Source organism: Lutjanus erythropterus, chromosome 22 (assembly GCF_056507025.1).
Source record: "Lutjanus erythropterus isolate fLutEry1 chromosome 22, fLutEry1.hap2, whole genome shotgun sequence".
NCBI classification, from domain to species: Eukaryota; Metazoa; Chordata; class Actinopteri; order Lutjaniformes; family Lutjanidae; genus Lutjanus; species Lutjanus erythropterus.
The window spans coordinates 4,529,006-4,550,557 of record NC_139338.1 but is presented as its reverse complement, the minus strand read 5'-3'; the positions used below and the strand labels follow the sequence as shown (position 1 = coordinate 4,550,557).

Genomic DNA, 21,552 nt, shown 5'->3' with positions numbered 1-21,552 from the left:
AGACACACTAGATTAGCAGAAAATATCTGTGATCCATCATCTTTTTTATTTGACAAAATATTGGTGTCCACTTGTTGCAGAATTGCGCTTTTTTTTAACTGCACTGTATAGACTTCAAAATATGTACAAGAACATTACAATTTAAGACTGATACAAGTTCTTGTCACATTTAAACACATTTTTAACTGCTTCTGATTTAAGTTGTTTTGTAGAGTATTTGATTTTTTTTAATTATTATTTTGTTTTATTATTTTGAATGTAAAGTAAATGTATTAAGTATTAATCAGATTGTGAATTACATGGGAAATTTCACACTGATTACCACTACTGAGTTCATCAAAAGGATAAAATGACAAGTCTATTTCCTCTGACTGACAGGACAGATGATCAGAGGAGCAGAGTTTTTACCACCATCATTAGTACAGGGACCAAAGATGGGGTAGAGTTTCTCAGTGAACTTACAGCCAGTAAAGGAGTAGATGAGAGCTGCTGCGTCTACGTCGTAAAAGGAGACCAGACCCTCCTCATAATCCACAAACACCCCCACCTTCTGAGGTTTTGACTTCAGAGGGAGAAGGACACTAGGGCCAGCAAGAGCTTTGTACTCATTTTCATTCCTCAACCATATTAACCAAAGGCCTGATTCTGGGCTTCCAGCAATATGTTCCTTCCTGTTGATTGACTCTCGGGCCACTCCTAAATCCCATTTAGTCTTTCCTTTAACCTGAACCTCATAGTAAAATCTGCCTGAAGAGAAACTCTGCTTTCCTAAAACACAGGGAGAACAAAAAAATCTCTCTGGATTGTCTGGCAGATCCTTCTTTTCATCACCACAACTGACACTTTTCTTATCATCAGACAGGATAAGAGCTGCATGTGCTGTATCAGGATCCAGAGTGACATCCACTACATACTGCTGTGCCTTCTTCAGCTCAACATCAGCACAAAACATCTCCATCTCTTTACTGAGTGTCTCCTCCAGCTGAGCCACAGCTCTCCTCACAGTCCCCTCATATGATGAGTGAACTCTGACCTCTGTCCAGTCTCTGGTGGGTGGAGCAGAGCTCAGAGATGGGAAGCTTTGGAGGAACTGGAGGTGGTCTTCAGTGCATGAGAGCTGCTTCACCTCAGCACTCCTCTTCATCAGCTCAGAGATTTCATCTTCCAGATCTTTGATGAAGCCCTCAGCTTGTTTCTCTGTTGATTTCTGCTTCTCTTCAATCACATCAATGAGCTGAGCCAGACCTCTCTCAACAGACTGGATCAGAGCAGTGAAGACCTGCACACTGTCTGCTTTCTCTCTGTCTGCATCTTCCTTACTGAGATTCACTGATTGTTTAAGCTCCTGTATTTTCAGTTGTCTCTCCTGGATCATCTGCTGAAGTTCAGCCTCCACCTTCCCAAGTTTAGCTTTCTTTACCTTGCATTCTTCTATCATAGGAATAAAGGCATGTGACCTGTGATCTGACTCAGTGCAGAACTGACAAATACACATCTGATCTGTCTTGCAGAATATCTCCAGAGGTCTCTCATGTTTCTTACACATTCTGACTTCCAGGTTCTCCACAGGATCAATCAGTTTATGTCTCGTCAGACCTGTCATTTTCTGATGAAGCTCCAGGTGAGTCTCACAGTAGGAGGCCAGACACACCAGGCAGGACTTGAGGGCGTTTAGTTTGTTTTCAGTGCAGACGTCACACAGAACATGTACTCCTGGTTTGATATGTTGTTGTTCTGAGCAGCTGCTGGTTTTCTTCACAGCCGACTGTCTGAACTGAGCAGCCAACTCAGTAATGAAACTGTTGACATGAAGCTCAGGTCTTCTGTCAAAAACCTTTTTACACATGGGACACTGACAGTGGACATTCATTTTCCAGTGCTGTGTGATGCAGTTCTTGCAGAAGTTGTGTCCACATGGTATGGAGACAGGATCAGTGAACAGTTCCAGACAGATGGAACACAGAAACTGCTCCTCAGAAAGCAGAAAGCTGGCAGCAGACATGTCTAGAAAAAGAAATAAAATAAAATACCTGAAAAATGAAAAATTAACTAAACAAAAAGACAATTTAGTAAATATGGTAATCTGAGTGGCATAACTATAATAATATGGTCACTAATTGTCATAACATATGAGTAGCACAAGGTCCACAAATGAATTCTGCCTTTTGAGCCACTCTTGAAAAGTAAAGGAGACAAAAAACTGTTTATACACCATTAAAAATACAATTGTTTTACAATGATTATTATAAGCACAATTTAGACTCTGATACAAAGTGAAGGACATAGACACAAGTCAATTTAATTGGGTCATAAATTAAAGACTGAACATTTGGAGGCTGGTTTTCATTCATATCGGTACTAACCTAATGAATTAGACAGCACAGGTCAGGTGTTGATATCGTCTTCACCTTGTCCTCTCCAGTAATGCTTTAAAAATTACAGCGTAAATTACATACAGGTTAACAGGGCTGTTTCTGGCCATTTTGACACCGTATGGCAGTGTTCCTGAAGACACTGATCAGGTCATTAAGATATTTTTTAATAATTCAATGAATTTCAGTTTTTGTCAACATGATACACAACTGTGAAAACTTCACAGGTGTGTTGTTGAGATCAAAATGAAGGCAGGGTTAGAAGATGGGTGTGGTCTGAAAAAAGGCACCGTAAGTACAGATGAATTCAGTGTTTTCTTCTCCCTGATGTTATTATTATTGTTCTACTTGTCTTGGTTGTTTTAACTGCGAACATTTCTGATGTTCGGCAGAGACTGAAGGTTCTATGAAAACAATTGTTCAGGTCTTCACTGTAAACATTATCCTGTGAGATTTTTTTTTAACTGCATATCTTGAACAATAATCTGAACTTTAAAAATATCAAAGAAGATGAAAGAAGCTCAGACAATAACTACTACAAACTTCAATATGCCCTGTTATTACAGCATAACTGCAATGAAAAAAAACATGGAGCACTTTATTTTACAGTCCACATACCAATTTATTTATTTTCAATGCATCATTCTGATTGTAGTGTACTGTCACCAAAAATAATGACTAATACGTTGACCATTTCACATTTGGTGACTTTATGAACAGTTTATCACACTGTTTGTTATATTATATGTTGTCCAACAAACTTTAACAAAGTTAGTTTGTAATTGTTCCTGTTTTTCAGTTTGGATTGGATGGATCCAAAAACTACATGAGAGTTCCCCACTATTTCACAATCATCATCAAAATATATCATGTACCTCTTAGGCTTAGTCTAATGTTTTGTTAGCAAAAACAAATGGCTGATATATTAATAATAAGTAGGCTTTTCCATATCTAAAAACTATTTAAAACATCATTTCAAACTATCTGTTTTTTTTGTTGTTGTTTTTTTTTATAAATGTTCTGTAAATTCAGTATCTTCTTATCAGTATTTTCTTGCACCCCTGGTTTTATGTTCGTTGTTTGGTTTATTAATTTTGTCCAGATATTCCTTCCTTTGTTGAGCCTAAATGCTCGTCTATATTAATAGCTGTAATTGTGTATGTTTAAATGTATTTTAAGTCTGCTTTTCACACTTCACACTCAAACTTCAAGTAACCTGCTGTAAACTTATTCCAGTCTGAGTCCTGTGTGTATCATCTTTCATTTATTAAAGAATTAAATGCATTTTAACATTGTATTCCTGATATATAATCCCAATTTTATTTTGTTGTACACACATATTTATCTATGTACCTAGTTAGTATTTTAATCATACGCATGTGTAGTAAATAAATACTACTAATAATTATTGTTATTGTGTGCTGTAACTTTTCAGCCTGACCAGAATGTCTGTTTAATTATCCTGGATGGTCAATAAACACACAGACTGAACAGAAGACAGGTTAGTGACAACCAGTCGAACAGGCTTTGATGAATTAACAGTTTAAAGAACCCTGAACCAGTCTGTGCTGCCATCATGTGTCCATGAGAGGTGACTTCAGTGGAGACCTTAAATTTCTGTCACATGACAAACTCAAGGCCCAGGGACTGAATCAGGCCCAGCACTTCATTTTATGTGGCCTGTGAGAGCTCACAAACAATTTAATTATGGTGTCCATAAAGTCTGTGTTCCCTAGAAAAACACCTTCATCTCAAATATAGATTTTGGATTTGAAACCTTGCTTGCAGGCTGAACAAACGAAAACAATTTAGTATTATTTTGAATTTATAACTTATTCATTCATCCATCCTTCATTATTTGTGCACACTTCTTCTTGAAGGGTCTGGACACTAACATGCTGATAACCTGGATATTGTGTAACAGGCGGCGTCCACCCTGGACAGGTTGCCACCTGAATATCTGCTGACCATTATTTTCTGCTTTCACAGCATTTTATTAATTATTAAGCTGTTACTAAAACCATTATTTTAATGCAAAGACAATAATGTAATTTGATATCAAGAAGATAAATTTATATAATGTTACATTTACAACCAGGACAACCATAATGGTGATGTGGCCTGGGATGAAATTGAATTCAATCCCTCTGACTTATACCATACTGTATAATACTATACTCAGGGGTGGAAGTAACTAATTGTAAATACTCATATAACTGTAATTAAGTAGTTTTTGGGGTACTTGTGCTTTTATGAGTAGATTTTCAACTCTGTGCTGTTCCTTGTACTTACAAGATGTAACCCACTTACTCACTTTGAAAATCATAGTAGAGTACTGAGTACAATTTCAATTAATGTCCATACCCCTCATCTGCATTTTAGTAGCCAATCAGGTGACCTGATCACAAACAGGCCAATGACATACTGATGAAAAAACAAAACAAAATGTTGCAGCAGCACATGCTGTTAATGATCGATCATTAATCAATTAATTGCCATTAAGAATTTAACCAATTACAAAATGTATTGATGGATATAAGGAAAATTATACTTGAAATAAATAAATAACAAAAATATTTCAAATGAAGAAGAGATGTGTTTTGCATCTTATACATGATTCATGATTAATTGATTATCTGTCATGTTAGCATTCTCTACTCTTGGTTAAGGAAAAGGCACAAAACTTGTAACTCTAGTTTGGAGAAGTGACTGTGATATCAACAGTTAAAAGTAACTAATACTCTGAGTATTTTTTTTTGTAATGAATACTTTGCACGTTTAGTTAAGTATATTTCCAACACCAGTACTTTTACTTGTAATTGAGTAATATTTTAGTCATGTAACAGCACTTCTACTTGAGTATAGATTTTCATTACTCTTTCCACCACTGACTAGTCTATACTACTTACATACATCCATGTACTTATACTATACTACACTTATACTATCATTGTCCAGTTATTTAATATGTGTGTATTTCTTCATGTTTGTTATCTGTATTGTTCATATGCTGTGATCTAGTGGACTACGTTGCTTCAGTACAAGTGATACTGCACTCAACTAGAAGATGTTAAGCTCTGAAGGAAAACCCTAACATTTCAGTCTATCTAAACAAAGCAGATATTATCTCCTGTACTCACCTGATGGTGTATGAGGCTGGTGTGTTTCTGGTAAAGGCCTGATGAAGTCACCTTTATTTCCTCCCAAATGAAAGTGACTCTGCACTTCACAGAAGTGAGTTTCTTTTAGTTTCATTTCCTGAGTGTGACACTCCTGTTCTAGTGTTGCTCCGCCCCTGACTGCACCCACATCAGGTATGCAGTAAAACACACAAGATATAAAGTTCACTGATGGTTTAATAATTGAATCAGTGAACACAGAGGGAACACAGAAACTCTTCTGTAGATAACGGGCAGCTGACAGCACACATCTTTAACAGAGAATGGAGAAACTAATATTTAAATGACACCAATTTTCAATTTTATTTGTTTACTAGATTATCAAAATTACTAGAATAATAGGAAAATGTTTAAAACCAAAAAGATAATTGTACTAGTTGCTGCTTTAGTGTTTGAATGTTACATGTGTACATGTAACAAAAAGAAAACTGTTAGGAGAATAAAAATGCTTGTGATCTCATGTAAGATCTGAGAGGGTTCAGTGCTCAGAGTGGACATTAAGACTGACTAACAACTAAATCTAGTATGTCAAGGAAAACCCCTTTTTATGGTAAGGAACACAAGATTTGCTATAAAAACTGTTAAGATGTGGCTAAACGTAACAAAATCAAAAATTTAGATTTCACATATTTATCTTGCCTTGTTTATTGAAGGATAAAAACACATATTATTGACATTTCAGTTGTTTTGAATCCAGTGATACCAGACATTTGCTGGGAAGCTCCATTTAAAGAGTAAGTTGCAGAAATAGGTAAGTTAAGTAATAAAGACATGTAAAATGTGTATTAACAAAAACATATACAATAATAAAATAAAAATGATCAGTAGTGTAAGTAGGACTCAGTATGAAATATAGGTTCCTCTGACCACAGATACTCAAGTAATAATTCATCATTAAAAAGGCTTTCCAACACGTTTTTAGAGAGAAATGATGAACTATAGCTCCATGACCATGAGGTTCCATGCAGGGGGAGACAAAGACAAAGGTGTATTGAGTTGGGATGAAAAGATGAGATTTAAAACATTTTATTAATAATGAAATGAAGTATGTTAAGATATATACATTCCATGACATAAGCACAGTAAGTCATGTAATGTTATATGATGTAGAACTTTAGATAACACTGACTCAACTGGGGCATGAACCAGTATTTGACTGTAGACTCTCTTGTTTATAAATGTACCATAAATTTTCTCTACTATAAGATTCAGTCAATTTAACCTTTTTAAAAGTTTGACAATGCCCTGATGAAGACCATATTAAACATGTGCCTCTGTCATTCTGTTGGCGGAGCCATTTGTAAAGATTTTATGAATCTTAGTCAGTCAGTGCCTTTCCTTTGCTTCTTCAGCACAAGGTTGCCTTGAACTGCAATCCTTGTCCACCTAGTAGAAGATAAATTATAGAACTTAACAAACACTTTAGCAAAACTATTTGGCTCTGAAGAGAGCTTTAGTTTCTCTAGATTGAGACTAGCTTTTTGTTGTGTGGTACAAGATACCTTTTATTTGATTTATTTTTCCCTCCTGTGTACCTGTTCATGCAGAAATTCAACTGACACAAACCTAAAACATTTCCTATTTACTTATTTTATTTTAAACAAGGGTTTATTACAATGAACATCATATTTTTTGTATATTTAACTTAAAAATCTGCTCTGTAACAAAGAACTAAACACCTCCTGTATGTAAAATCATGTCAATACAGTCAATAGTTAGACTACTGCCAACAACTACATCAGATCAGACTAATGACTTAGTATATGAAAATTGGTATTGTGGTCATACGTAAAGAAACATGCAATGAGATGTGCCATATGAAGGAATAAGGTGATAAAAACATGAAATTATCCATTGTATATTGTAAATAATCTTTCTCAAAGCATCTTTCCTGTGAAAATCAAAACACAAGTCTAATCAGTATGACTGACAGGAGAGATGATCAGAGGGGCAGAGTTTTTACCACCATCATTGATACCAGGACCAAAGAACGGGAGGAGTTTCTCAGTGAACTTACAGCCAGTAAAGGAGTAGATGAGAGCTGCTGTATCTACATCATAAAAGGAGACCAGACCCTCCTCATAATCCACAAACACCCCCACCTTCTGAGGCTTTGACTTCAGAGAGAGAGAAACACCAGGTTCATCAAGAGCCCTGTATTCATTTCCATTCTTCAGCCATATCACCCACAGGCCTATGGAGGGGCCAGCTGCAACATGTCCTTTCCTGCTGATTGACTCTCGGGCCACCCCTAAATCCCACCTAGTCTTCCCTTTCACCTGAACTTCATAGTAAAATCTGCCTGAAGAGAAACTCTGCTTTCCTAAAACACAGGGACTGGAGGAAAATCTCTCTGGGTTGTCAGGCAGATTCTTCTTCACATCACCACAACTGACACTTTTTCTATCATCTGACAGGATGAGAGCTGCATGTGCTGTATCAGGATCCAGAGTTACATCCACTGCAAACTGCTGGACCCGTTTCCTCTTAACATCAGCACAAAACATCTCCATCTCTTTACTGAGTGTCTCCTCCAGCTGAGCCACAGCTCTCCTCACAGTCCCCACATATGATGAGTGAACTCTGACCTCTGTCCAGTCTTTGGTGGATGGAGCAGGACTCAGAGATGGGAAGCCTTGGAGGAACTGGAGGTGGTCTTCAGTGCATGAGAGCTGCTTCAGCTCAGCACTCCTCTTCATCAGCTCAGAGATTTCATCTTCCAGATCTTTGATGAAGCCCTCAGCTTGTTTCTCTGTTGATTTCTGCTCCTCTTCAATCACATCAATGAGCTGAGCCAGACTTCTCTCAACAGACTGGATCAGAGCAGTGAAGACCTGCACACTGTCTGCTTTCTCTCTGTCAGCTTCTTTCTTGCTGAGCTTCACTGATTGTTTGATCTGCTGAACCTTCAACTGTCTCTCCTGGATCATCTGCTGAATTTCATCTTCATTCTTCTTCAGCATAGCCTTCTTTTGTTCATATTCTTTCTTCAGAGGAGCAAAGTGATGTTTTTTGTGATCTGTCCCAAGGCACAACTGACACACATACATCTGGTCAGTCTTGCAGAACATCTCCAGAGGTCTCTCATGCTTCTTACAAATTCTGTCCTCTAAGTTATTGACAGGATTGATCAGTTCATGTCTCTTCAGGCCTGGTATTCTGTGATGAGGCTCCAGGTGAGTCTCACAGTAGGAGGCCAGACACACCAGGCAGGACTTGAGGGCCTTCAGTTTGGTTTCAGTGCAGACGTCACATGGAACATCTCCTTTTGTGACTTGTTTTTGCTGTACAGTGTTGGCTTTCCTTTGACTTGACCTCCTGAACTGGTCAGCCATCTCAGATAGGACAGTATTAACCCGCAGCCCAGGTTTTCTGTCAAAGACATCTTTACACATGGGACACTGATATTTTACACAACTGTTCCATGCTTGTGTGATGCAGTTTTTGCAGAAGTTATGTCCACATGGTATGGTGACTGGATGAGTGAACAAATCCAGACAGATGGAACATCGAAACTGCTCTTCAGAGAGGAGACTGCTGACAGCTGCCATATTATATCTATATGAGAAAGTCCATTTAAATCTTTGTACATGAAGGATCAACACTAAATACACATCCTGCATACAGCTAAAACACATTTACTCAGCTTGTTTAAACACAGTAAATATTGTGTATTGTACTCACCAGTGAGTGTTGAACTCCAGAATGCCTTGATACCTGTTTAATGTTTCATCGCTAAGTGAATTTCTCTCACTGTGAAACTACTGTGACTCTTTCAGTCATACCTGAGGAATGTGATGCTTTGACACTTCCAGTTATGCACCACCTCCTTCTGTAAGTCAACTGATATTGTTTTCATTAACTCCTTCCTGTTCAGATATAGTTAGTGAGACCCTCTTTTCAGTTTTCTTTAATTAATTAAGAATAAAAATTAGAAACAGGATTGGTAGTCTGCTGTCACTTTCCTTTGTATCTAACTCTATGGGGGAAAATATGTTATCAAAGTATGTTTTCAGGAGTTGAGTACTTGGAGTACTACTGCAAAAAGTTGTACAAAGCTTTTTGTGCCTCAAGAGGGAGCTGTGTGAAGCCTGATACATGTCCTCTTCATTTTATTCAGCATCTGTTGAGGCTGAAAACTACAAGTTGGATGGAAAAAGTAATAAAAATATAAATATGCATGGTCACTGACTATGTAGTTTCTTCACTTTTTTCTTAAGTTAAGCTGTTACAACCCCCAAGTTGGGCGATCAAATCACCATTCAGTACTTCAGTATGTACAACAGCAAGTGAAGTGACATTCCTGTTCTGGTGCAGTTGCGTCTATGCCTAAGGGATGGTTCATAAACCAAAATTACCAGTTGAACCAGGCTTTTTCCAGTAAGTCAGGGTCATTTTCATGAAGCAAGCAGTTTTAAGTAGCCTAACTTTGAACTAGCAAGCTAGTCTGGTCCTGCTCTGTTGAGTCCTCTGGCTGATTCACATCAAGCTGAACCAGTGTTATAGTCAGTCTGTAAGACTGAAACATGGTATTTAAGTCTGTTTTTGGGAAACTGGTCACATTTTGATATTGATGTCAACGATTCTGACCTTAAATTACTTGGTATGGAATAGAAACCAAATTTTGTGGTATTGCCCACCCATAACCAAAACTACTTGGTTAGGTTTAGGAAAATAAAATAAATGTTACATAAACTTTAGATCACGTTGACTCGTGGTTTCCCACAGGAAATGACCCCTGACCTTCCATCCACCCCAGCCCCCTGCATACACAGACTTTCTCATTCTTTATATGTCACCCTAAAAGGATAGGTCTCCATGTGTATGTGTCTGTTCATGGCAGAGCCTGTTAGCTTTATATCAGTGACCTGTGAGCGTCTGACTGCATTCTCAGTGTCTGCAATAATTAGGCCTGTGTCAAATATCAACTTCAATGTCTATTATTTATTTTAATGATCAACTTAAAAATGTGTTATAATCATACATTGCCTGACAGGTTATCTCCTCCATAAAAGCAGCATACTGTGTACGCTGTTGTTTTAGAGCACTGACATCTTTTCAATTCAAACATGCTGTCACGGTGTTGGATTTTGTTGGTTTATTTCCTGTTTTATTTTGGTAGTTTCTAGTCCTCCCTCGTGTGTCCTGTTTTTACTTCCTGTCTTTGTTTTGTTTTCCCGCCCTTTGTGTTCACTAATGATTTTCACCTGTCTGACTGCCCTCACCTGTGTCTTGTTTTCCTTCCCCTTCCTAGTGTATTTAATCCTGTGTCTCGTCCTCTTTCATTTGTTGGTTCATTCACTCTCACTCTCTCGTCTCGTCTCTGTCTTTATCAGTGTTTCCCAGTGTTTTTGACTCATGGACTTTTTGGTTTTTCTCCTTGCCTGTTTTTTGGATTCTCCCTCGTCGTTCATGTAAGCTTTTGTTTGGTCTTTTGTTTATTAAATATCCTTTTTGAACTGCTCTCCTCTGTGTGGTCTGCATTTGGGTCCAACCCTGACTTTTCCTGAGCCCATCACAACAGATGCCTGTAGTCCAGGCCTTTTCAAGGAACTTTTTAGAAGAACAGTCAAGTGCCCAAAGGAACGGGACATTTACTTTTCCTATGTTTGACCTGTAAAGTCAGGATTTTAAATATGTAAAACAATGCACCTTTTTGTTTTTTCTTCACTTTATTAGTTTCCACAATTGGTAATGAAACATTATGTACATAAGTACAGGAAGAACAAGGCGCCTTGCACAATTCTCAGTTAAAACTTCTGGAAAATAATAAGTGTCTCTGTGATTAACAACAGATATAACAAATTAATAGGGTAATTAGCCTACTAAGAAATTTATGACCTTGTAAACACCCGTAGACTTAGAATGTTAGCAGGTTAATTTAAATAAAAGAACAATGATATACTTCTTTTGATAATTATAAGTGCTCAAAGGTCTGTGTTGAGGTTATTAAAGAGCCAGATTCAGCCCACAGGCTACAGATTGAATTGGCCTATCTAGGGTGATTTAGATTTATATGACACAATTCACTCTAGCTTTAAAACTGAGCCTGCTACAGCCAAAATGCACCAGTCTTGTGGACATAAAAATCAAGATGCACATGGAGGGGTAACAAGAATCTTACTAACAGTGCCACCTTTTGAACAAAGTCTGAAAAAGCAAGTGAACCCCAGACATCAATATCTACTTTACATTAACATTTTTATAGCTTTGGAAAATTATGTATTAATAAATTTACATTCTCAGGGATACCATATTAAACCATCTAAAGATACAGGAAACAAACCAACTGACTACCAATGTCCCTCTCAATAATCAAAGAATTTTAAAATAGCCACTGTTGTCTATCAGCATCAAGTCAATGTAAGATTGCGTGCACCTCCTCATTGTGCTTCACAGTGGTTTGGTTCACTACATACTTATTGCCACAGGTCTATTTTTTATGCCAAAACATTTAATATATTGATTAAGCAACTTGCAAAAAATTCAGACCATCAGGGGGAAAGTGAGATTATTTTGTAAATTTTTCCCGTGCATGCTGTAATCTCAGTCAGCACTCTCCAACTCCCCTCACACTATATAGGGGACTGCACTGGGATTGGGATCCTATGGTACCATATGAACCAATGCAAATCTTGTGGGAGCAGGTGGTTTTAACTTTGCTGCAGGTGGGAGCAGGTGACCATAAACTGCAGGTCCTGGGTTATAACAGTGTTCCAAGCTTGGATTTAGTGTCTTTTCAGATCCTCCTCAGAGTAATCAGTGTACAGTGTAGTGTACTAACTCTCCTGACTGACAGGACAGATGATCAGAGGGGCAGAATTTTTACCACCATCATTAGTACAGGGACCAAAGAATGGAAAGAGTTTCTCAGTGAAGTTACAGTCAGTAAAAGAGTACATGAGAGCTGCTGTATCTACGTCATAAAAGGAGACCAGACCCTCCTCATAATCCACAAACACCCCCACCTTCTGAGGCTTCGACTTCAGAGAGAGAAGGACACTAGGACCGGCAAGAGCTCTGTATTCATTTACCTTTCTCAGCCAGACAGTCCAAAGGCCTGTGTTTGGGCTTAAAGCAATCACTCTCTTCCTGTCTACTGACTCTCGGGCCACTCCTAAATCCCATCCAGTCTTCCCTTCAACCTGAACCTCATAGTAGAATCTGCCTGAAGAGAAACTCTGCTTTCCTAAAATAGAGGGACTGGAGGAAAATCTCTCTGGATTGTCTGGCAGATTCTTCTTCACATCACCACAACTGACACATTTCCTATCATCAGACAGGATGAGAGCTGGATGTGCTGTATCAGGATCCAGAGTTACATCCACTGCAAACTGCTGGACCCTCTTCAGCTCAACATCAGCACACAGTTTCTCCATGTCTTTACTGAGTGTCCCCACCAGGTGAAACGCAGCTCTCCTCACAGTCCCCTCATATGATGAGTGAACTCTGACCTCTGTCCAGTCTTTGGTGGATGGAGCAGGACTCAGAGATGGGAAGCCTTGGAGGAACCAGAGGTGGTCTTCAGTGCATGAGAGCTGCTTCACCTCAGCACTCCTCTTCCTCAGCTCAGAGATTTCATCTTCCAGATCTTTGATGAAGCCCTCAGCTTGTTTCTCTGTTGTTTTCTGCTTCTCTTCAATCACATCAATGAGCTGAGCCAGACCTCTCTCAACAGACTGGATCAGAGCAGTGAAGACCTGCACACTGTCTGCTTTCTCTCTGTCTGCATCTTCCTTGCTGAGCTTCAATGATTGTTTGATCTGCTGAATCCTTAATTGCCTTCCCTGGATCTTATGCTGAAGTTCAGCCTCTAACTTTCCCAGTTCAGCCTTTTTTATCTCGCATTCTTCTATCATATGAATGAAGTCATGTGACTTGTGATCTGACTCAGTGCAGAACTGACAAACACACATCCCATCAGTCTTGCAGAAAAGCTCCAGAGGTTTCTCGTGCTTATTACACAATCTGTCTTTCAGGTTATCCGCAGGATCAATCAGTTTATGTCTCGTCAGACCTGTCATTTTCTGATGAAGATCCAGGTGAGTCTCACAGTAGGAGGCCAGACACACCAGGCAGGACTTGAGGGCGTTTAGTTTGTTTTCAGTACAGATGTCACACAGAACCTCTCCTGGTTTGATATGTTGTTGTTCTGAGCAACTGCTGGCTTTCTTTACAGCTGACTGTCTGAACTGAGCAGCCATCTCAGTAATGAATGTGTTGACATGAAGCTCAGGTCTTCTGTCAAAAACCTTTTTACACATGGGACACTGACATGGGACATTCATTTTCCAGTGTTGTGTGATGCAGTTCTTGCAGAAGTTGTGTCCACAGGGTATAGTGACTGGATAAGTGAACACATCAAGGCAGATGGAACACAGAAACTGGTCTTCAGATAGTAGACAGGTGGCAGCAGACATGGCTTAAAAATGAGACAAAAACAAAATTGATCAAAAATTAGCTCCAAATGAGGAGACACAATTGAATCATAATTATACAAAAAACTGAATATTACAAAACTTATCAATGACATTATTCATACTAGTCCCAGCTATGTGAACTGTGTTAAGTTGCACAGGTCAGGTGATGATACCACCTTGTTCTTCTCATCAGTGCTTTAGATTGCAGCCTACAAATTGCAGTGTAAACATTTTCGGGGTTCCTACATGTCCTGGAAACCAGTTGACTAATTTCCAAAGCATGGAAAACAAAAATTTGCTAGAAAAATTAAAATGGTAGTTTATGGACCAGAATATTTTGAATAGGCTGCTCTTGGTTATCTCGTGGAAAAGCTGTGAACACCCCGCCAAATCATGTCACATGAAGAAAGCGCAGATTGAATTACATTAAAACTTTATCAAAAGAAAGCTGGTAATTCTTATCTCTGCATGACTGTAACATTTCCCTGTTTTTATTGAGTTGCAGGTATTCTCACTTCTAGACTTTCACTTATGGTCGGTCTAAATGGTGCAATATTAATTTAAATTTATTTAATTTTCAAAGACATTTTTTCAAACAAAGGAGAAATGAGAGCAAAATGAAAGTGTTGCTTTATATGTTTTTTGAGGGTACATGATTGTTCCCCACTATTTTACCATCACTGTTAAAATATGGAATTATAAATGCACATCCTTCTTCCAAGGTTCAAGGATTCATTCAATTGTCATTTTACAATAAAAGGTGTTATCATGACATTTATGTTTGTAGTCTCTTTATGCTACACACAAACAATGCTGAGCAAAATTTAAGAAAAAACTATCAGTTTTGATGGAATGAAGGGGATGAATTGTAAGGTCTCAGCCTGAGGAAAGAAGCTTAACCCAACGTTTTGCTCCATAGCAAAAACAATAATAGTCACCATATTAATCCCATCATCCCATCCAACTATTTGTAATACATTTTCTCTCTGTCTATTTATTTATGTCATGTTATTTATTTATTCATTTATTTATGTCATGTCATCATCAGAAGCTCATCAAAAGAATCTTCATAAGATGATTATTATTCATATTTCATTAATCTTAGTATGTGCAATACTGTCCTAACAACATGGTTATATGTACAATAATTTCAATTGTTTAATACTCTGCAATAATAACAATTCATTACAAAAAACGTTGTACGTACGTTCAAAAACGTTCAACATTCAAAACATTTTTACTTGTGTGATGACACCAGGCAGGCAGAGTTGTACCCAAACACAAAGAATACATGGAACACAGGTTAGTGAAAACCAGTCAGACAGGCTGTCATGAATGAGTCACCCACCAGGACACGATAAACTAGGGAACCAAACCACACAGATTTAAAGAGCCCCTTCTACTGCACTCCACTGAAACATGTTCAACTCTAATGGAAAACCTGCAATTCCCAAATGATGTTGTTTCTGTGTGAACCTAAACATGACACATATTATATCCTGTACTCACCTGTTTGTGTATGAGACCAGTGTGTTTCTGGTGAGGACCTGATGAAGCAAGCTTTATTTCCTCAGGAATGAAACTGACTTCTCCACTGTAGCAGCCAGTTTGTTCACTTTCATTTCCACATTGTGACACAGAAACAGTCCTGTTCTAATGTTGCTCCTCCTCTAGCTGCACTCCCATTAGTTATCTAAATGGTGGTAGTAACACACACGATATAAAAACTTTGCAGTCCTTGTTGTGTTCAGATGATGTGGTGACAACATTTTTCAGTGTTTTTTATTTAATTATTATTATTTATCTAATTATTAGAATAATAGGAAACCAAAAAGATAATTTTCCTGGTTGCTGCTATGGCACTGGGATTGCAAGCTTTTAGAGGAACAGAAAACATATTTGCAGCATAAAAATTAAAGGTAAAGAAAGGGACTTGTCATTTGAGCAACACTTGTACTGATGAAGCTTGTAACCTCATGTAGAATCTGTGGTTCTGGGTTCAGTGCGCAGAGTGGACATTAAAAGTGGGCCAGACTGGAAAACTCACAACTTGACTTATTTATTGTAAAAAGTATTTGATGAAATTTTGCACAGATGTTGATGATCCCCAGAAAATGAAGCATACTGACTTTGGTGATCCACTGACTTTTCTTCCAGCACCATCATGAGGTTGACATTTGTGGTTTTTACTGAAATATCTCAACAAGAATTAAAGAGATTGCAATTAAACTTGCTACTAAACATTTATGTCAACCTCATGATTAATTGTAATAACTTTGGTGATACCTTAACTTTTGCCCAAAAATTTGAATAAATTAATAACGTTCCAGTAGACTCAACTCTCCTGTGTTGCAAACATGCTAAGCTAAGATTGCTAACATGGTAAAAATCAGCTGCTGATGTTTGCATTTAGCTAAAGTAGCCTCAAGCCTTATAGAGCCCAGATTACAGTACATTACAATAACATCCATGTCTGTTTATGACAGCCATTTTTGATTTTCAAGTATTTTTCAACAACCTGTCACTTGCTAAAGTCCCCTGGAGCAAAAACACATTTAAATTCAGGGTCACAGTATAAATATGCTGTGTTTTCCTTTCTTGTGTAGCTGTTCATGCAGAAATTGAACTGACACAAATTCCAAGAAATATTTTGCTTACTTTATTTTAAATACATGTTGAAAATATGACAGTGAACATAAACATTGTATTTTAACTCTGACTTAACTAACTACTGTATAACAATATCTAAAAACTTGTTTTTTAAGACAACACATTCAACAGCAACACTATTGCAGACAACTACATTTCAATCAGGAGAGACTAAGAGTAAAAGAAAATGGTTTACTGGCATGTGCATGAGATATGAAACATGAACAGTCTTTGGCGGTTAGACCCCATTGAGGTGAAACAATATGCATAAATATAAATGGGGGTGATGAAGCTGAAGTGAAGAGAACCCTCCGGGGTCTAGACACTGGTGGTGGTGGTGAAGAGGTGCAAGCAGAGATTGGTGAGGTGAAGTGGCTCCGGACTCCTGCTGCCTGGACCTGAAGACTGGAGGAGAGGGCGTTGGGGAGGATGGAGGTGAACATCTTCTTGCACCTGGGTCCAATGACTGGAGGAGAGAGGGGTGGAGGAGGCGATTTAAAGTTTTGGCAGCAGCAAATTGACTGGCTATTGCAACAAAAAATCTGATTGGATAGTAAAGACGAAGGTGAACGCCCACAAACAGCTGATTAGAGGGAATAGGAAGAGAGAGACGGAGTAAAGGAAAGTTGTGAATGAAGGCAGCGTAACAGAAGGTCTTCCTGATTGAACTTACGCTGAGCAAGCTCAGGTGGAGGCAGTGGTTGTAGGATGCTGGCAGAGACATTGGGTGGAGTCGGGACTGCAGCTGTCAGCCAGAATATGCATGTTGAGGTGGAGATTGTTGGTTTCTGGTTTCTGGCTGAGGCTGTGGCTGTAGGTCTGAATCTGCAGGTGGAGTTAGAGGCTGCAGGTTTGCTTGTGCAGACAGATCCTGTAGGTTGCTGGTCGAGGCTGTGGGTGGAGGTCTGCACTACCAGAAATCACAGGTTGAGGTAGAGGCTGAAGGTTCCTGTCAGAGGCTGTGGGTGGAGGTTCAGACTGCAGCTTTCTGCCAGAATCTGCAGGTGGATGTGAAAGCTGCAGTTTGCTGGCAGAGGTTTTAGGTGGAGACAAAACATTTCTATCAGTTTGCTTAGGTGAAGGTGATGGCTGTAGGTTGCTGGCAGAATCTTCACATGGAGGTGGAGATTGTTGATGTCTTGCTGAGGCTGTGGGTGGAGGTCTGAATCTGCAGGTGGAGGTAGGGGTGAAGGCTGATGGTGCCTTGCACAGGCAGTGGGTGGAGAGTCAGAGTTCAGGTTAAACCAGAACATTCAGGTATAGGCAATGGAGGTCTGGACTACAACTGCCTTCCAGAATCTGCAAGTGGAGGTGGAGGCTATAGGTTCCTGGCAGAGACCTCAGGTGGAGATGTGGGCCACAGCTGTCTATGCAGGTAGAGGTGGAAATTTCAGGTTTCTGGCCAACACTGTGGGTGGAGGTCTGAATCTACAAGTAGAGGTGGAGCTGACCGTCGGTGGTGTCCTGAATCTGGAAAGAGAAAGGTAGCAGTGTGCTGGAAGAGACCGTGGGTGGAAGTCTGAGCTGTATCTCTATGCCAGAAACAACCAGCAACCTGCAGCGTCCACCTTGAAATATAAATTCTCACTGAAAGATGTTAAGCAGACCTCCACCCACAGTCACTCCCAGCAATCGGCAATGTTCGCCTCCACCTACAGATTCTGATGTGCAGCTACTGCCTGTATCTCCACTCACAGCCTCTACCAGCTTTCTCCCGCCTCCACTTCCAGTGGCCTGTGGAGATGGAGGCAGAAGATTACTGGTAAAGGCTGTGGGTGGAGATTTAGGCAGTAGCTGTGGGTTACAATCTGCAGGTGGATGCAAACACTGCAGACTGCTGGGAGTGACTGTGGGTGGAGTTCTGCCCAGCAGCTAATGGATGAATCTGCAAGTGCAAGTGGAGGTGACAGCTGCAGTTTTCTTGTAGTGACTGTGATTGAACGTCTGCACTGCCGTAGTCTCCTGGAATCTGCCATTGCAGATGGAGGTGGTAGATTGCTGGTGGAGCCTATGTGTGAAGACTTAGGCGGTGCCTGTGTGGAAGACTGCAGGTGGAGACTAACACTGGAGAGTACTGGAAGTGACTGTGGGTGGAGGTCTGGGCCACAGTTGTTTGTCAAAATCTGCAGGTGGAGTTGAACACTGCAATTGTTGAGACAGACTGTGGGTGGAGGTCTGGGCATCAGCTGTTTGCTAGAATGTGTAGGTGGAAGGAAATACTACAGATTGCTGAAGCAGACTATGGGTGGAGGTCTGAGCATCAGCTGTGCGTCAGAATCTGCAGGTGGAGGTGAACACTGCGGATCGCGGAGGCAGACTGTGGGTGGAGGTCTGGACATCAGCTGTTTCCCAGAACCTGTAGGTGGAAGCAAATAGTACATGTTGCTGAGACAGACTGTGGGTGGAGGTCTCGGCATCAGCTGTTTGCCAGAAGCTGTAGGTGGAAGGAAATACTACAGATTGCTGAGGCAGACTGTGGGTGGAGGTCTGGACATCAGCTGTGCGTCAGAATATGCAGGTGGAGGTGAACACTGCGGATTGCTGAAAGAGACTGTGGGTGGAGGTCTGGGCATCAGCTGTGCGTCAGAATCTGCAGGTGGAGGTGAACACTGCGGATTGCGGAGGCAGACTGTGGGTGGAGGTCTGGGCATCAGCTGTTTGCAGAACCTGTAGGTGGAAGGAACTACTACAGATTGCTGAATCAGACTGTGGGTGGAGGTCTGGGCATCAGCTGTGCATCACAACCTGTAGGTGGAAGCAAACAGTACAGAATGTTGAGAAAGACTGTGGGTGGAGGTCTGGGCATCAGCTGTTTCCCAGAACCTATAGGTGGATGGAAATAGTACAGATTGCTGAGACAGACTGTGGGTGGAGGTCTGGGCATCAGCTGTGCATCAGAATCTGCAGGTGGAGGTGAACACTTCGGATCGCGGAGGCAAACTGTGGGTGGAGGTCTGGGTATCAGCTGTTTGCCAGAAGCTGTAGGTGGAAGCAAGTAGTACATGTTGCTGAGACAGACTGTGGGTGGAGGTCTGAGCATCAGCTGTGCGTCAGAATCTGCAGGTGGAGGTGAACAATGCGGATCGCGGAGGCAGACTGTGGGTGGAGGTCTGGGCATCAGCTATTTGCCAGAAGCTGTAGGTGGAAGGAAATACTACAGATTGCTGAAAGAGACTGTGGGTGGAGGTCTGGGCATCAGCTGTGCTTCACAATCTGTAGGTGGAGGTGAACACTGCAATTGTTGAGACAGACTGTGGATGGAGGTCTGGGCATCAGCTGTATGTCAGAATATGCAGGTGGAGGTGAACACTGCGGATTGCTGAAAGAGACTGTGGGTGGAGGTCTGGGCATCAGCTGTGCATCACAATCTGCAGGTGGAGGTGAACACTTCAATTATTGAGGCAGACTGTGGGTGGAGGTCTGGGCATCAGCTGTTTGCCAGAACCTGTAGGTGGAAGGAAATAATAAAGATTGCTGAGAAAGTGAACTGTTGAGGCAGAGTGAGGGTGGAGGTCTGGGTATGCTGTTTGCCAGAACCTGTAGGTGGAAGCAAATAGTAGAGATTACTCAGAAAGACTGTGGGTGGAGGTCTGGGTATCTGCTGTGCGTCAGAACCTGTAGGTGGAGGTGAACACTGCGGATCGCGGAGGCAGGCTTTGGGTGGAGGTCTGGGTATCAGCTGTTTGCCAGAACCTGCAGGTGGAAGCAAATAGTACAGATTGCTGAGACAGACTGTGGGTGGAGGTGACAGACTGAACATTATAAAGCATCATAACAGACCTCAGCACAGCATTAGAGTTGCATTAGACTGTACAGGTAAAATAAATAACACTAACCCTCTAATAAAGTGGTAATATGCAGAGACTGTTAGCATGATAGCACAGAAAGTGTTCAAAACTCGCATTTTCCATGATGGAGGTCAGGTGTGTGTCTGTTGTCAGTCTCTCCGGGTCCGTAGTTGATTCCTGAAAGCGCGTTTTTCACACGATTTAGGTTTTGTGTATTTTCCAATGATTTGACAGAAATCCAAAACCATGGCAACCATGGAATCTTCCACCGTCAATTTGGACACACGTGTTTTTACCCGGGAAAACAGAATGATGATTATTATTATTACATTTATTATTATTACATTTGTTTTCACACTCAGATCTCACCTGTGATGTAAAGTTTCATCCAATCAGCCTGAGGTCAAGTCCACATCTGACTGTGAATGTTATTTATTTTCTGTTTATTACATCTGAATATCAGATTTTTCTCCACGTGAATGTTTCAGGACACCGCTCATTGGTCCAAAAACACACAGAGAGCAAAATTTGCGTGGTTTTAACTGACGTGCACACAGAGACATCTCCAAAATCATAAATCCCATATGTGTCTGATTTGGCTCAGACGAAAATGTATTTTTATTGAATTATTATTAAAATAAATAATAAAATCAAATCAAAGTACAAGTTTTACGTCAATGGTATTTTATTGATTTTAATTATTTATCTCTTTTTTAATTTCATTATCAATTCATTTTTTTTTATCATTTTATTTCTGCGACCAACCTGTGAGTAGTAGCACATCTAAATCCCGCCATACAACCCTTTCATATAATGATAAATAAATCATCTTGATGAAATACATTATTGTAGCAGCAGACTTCATAAGCAGATCAGCCTGCATTAGACTGTGCGGATGAAGCAGTGTCGGTAGATGTTAGGACAAGACTGACATTCACATATTTCATACAAACATTTGCAGCTTCACACAGAAATTCACTTCCAGTGAATGACAGTTTCCTTATAGAGTCATTCTAATCTTAAATTAAAGTTTCAGGAAAATTTCAACTGATTTCAAATAAATATGGATGTTTTGCAGATTAAACTGCTCATCACTTCATAAAGAGCCTGTTCAAAACCACTCAGCTTCACTAATAAATATGAT

At 40.0% G+C, this 21,552-nt stretch overlaps 3 protein-coding genes across 3 annotated transcripts; all 3 read right to left on the bottom strand.

Moving 5' to 3' along the window:
* Positions 1 to 201: 201 nt before the first annotated feature.
* LOC146306501 (E3 ubiquitin-protein ligase TRIM21-like) lies at positions 202 to 5,651 on the bottom strand. The gene is made up of 2 exons (XM_084710733.1): positions 5,513 to 5,651; positions 202 to 2,004 (listed from the first exon to the last, which is right to left on the bottom strand). Exons 1-2 carry the CDS (start codon positions 5,625 to 5,627, stop codon positions 359 to 361), a joined length of 1,761 nt encoding a protein of 586 aa, XP_084566859.1. The 5' UTR covers positions 5,628 to 5,651; the 3' UTR covers positions 202 to 358.
* A 1,715-nt stretch (positions 5,652 to 7,366) lies between these two features.
* On the bottom strand, positions 7,367 to 9,715 carry LOC146306500 (E3 ubiquitin-protein ligase TRIM21-like). Its single transcript, XM_084710735.1, has 2 exons — positions 9,236 to 9,715; positions 7,367 to 9,109 (listed from the first exon to the last, which is right to left on the bottom strand). Exon 2 carries the CDS (start codon positions 9,100 to 9,102, stop codon positions 7,465 to 7,467), a length of 1,638 nt encoding a protein of 545 aa, XP_084566861.1. The 5' UTR covers positions 9,103 to 9,109; positions 9,236 to 9,715; the 3' UTR covers positions 7,367 to 7,464.
* A 2,042-nt stretch (positions 9,716 to 11,757) lies between these two features.
* Positions 11,758 to 15,607, bottom strand: LOC146306499 (E3 ubiquitin-protein ligase TRIM21-like). The gene is made up of 2 exons (XM_084710734.1): positions 15,481 to 15,607; positions 11,758 to 13,973 (listed from the first exon to the last, which is right to left on the bottom strand). The coding sequence occupies exon 2, from the start codon at positions 13,969 to 13,971 to the stop codon at positions 12,331 to 12,333; it is 1,641 nt and encodes a 546-aa protein (XP_084566860.1). The 5' UTR covers positions 13,972 to 13,973; positions 15,481 to 15,607; the 3' UTR covers positions 11,758 to 12,330.
* Between the last annotated feature and the right edge of the window lie 5,945 nt (positions 15,608 to 21,552).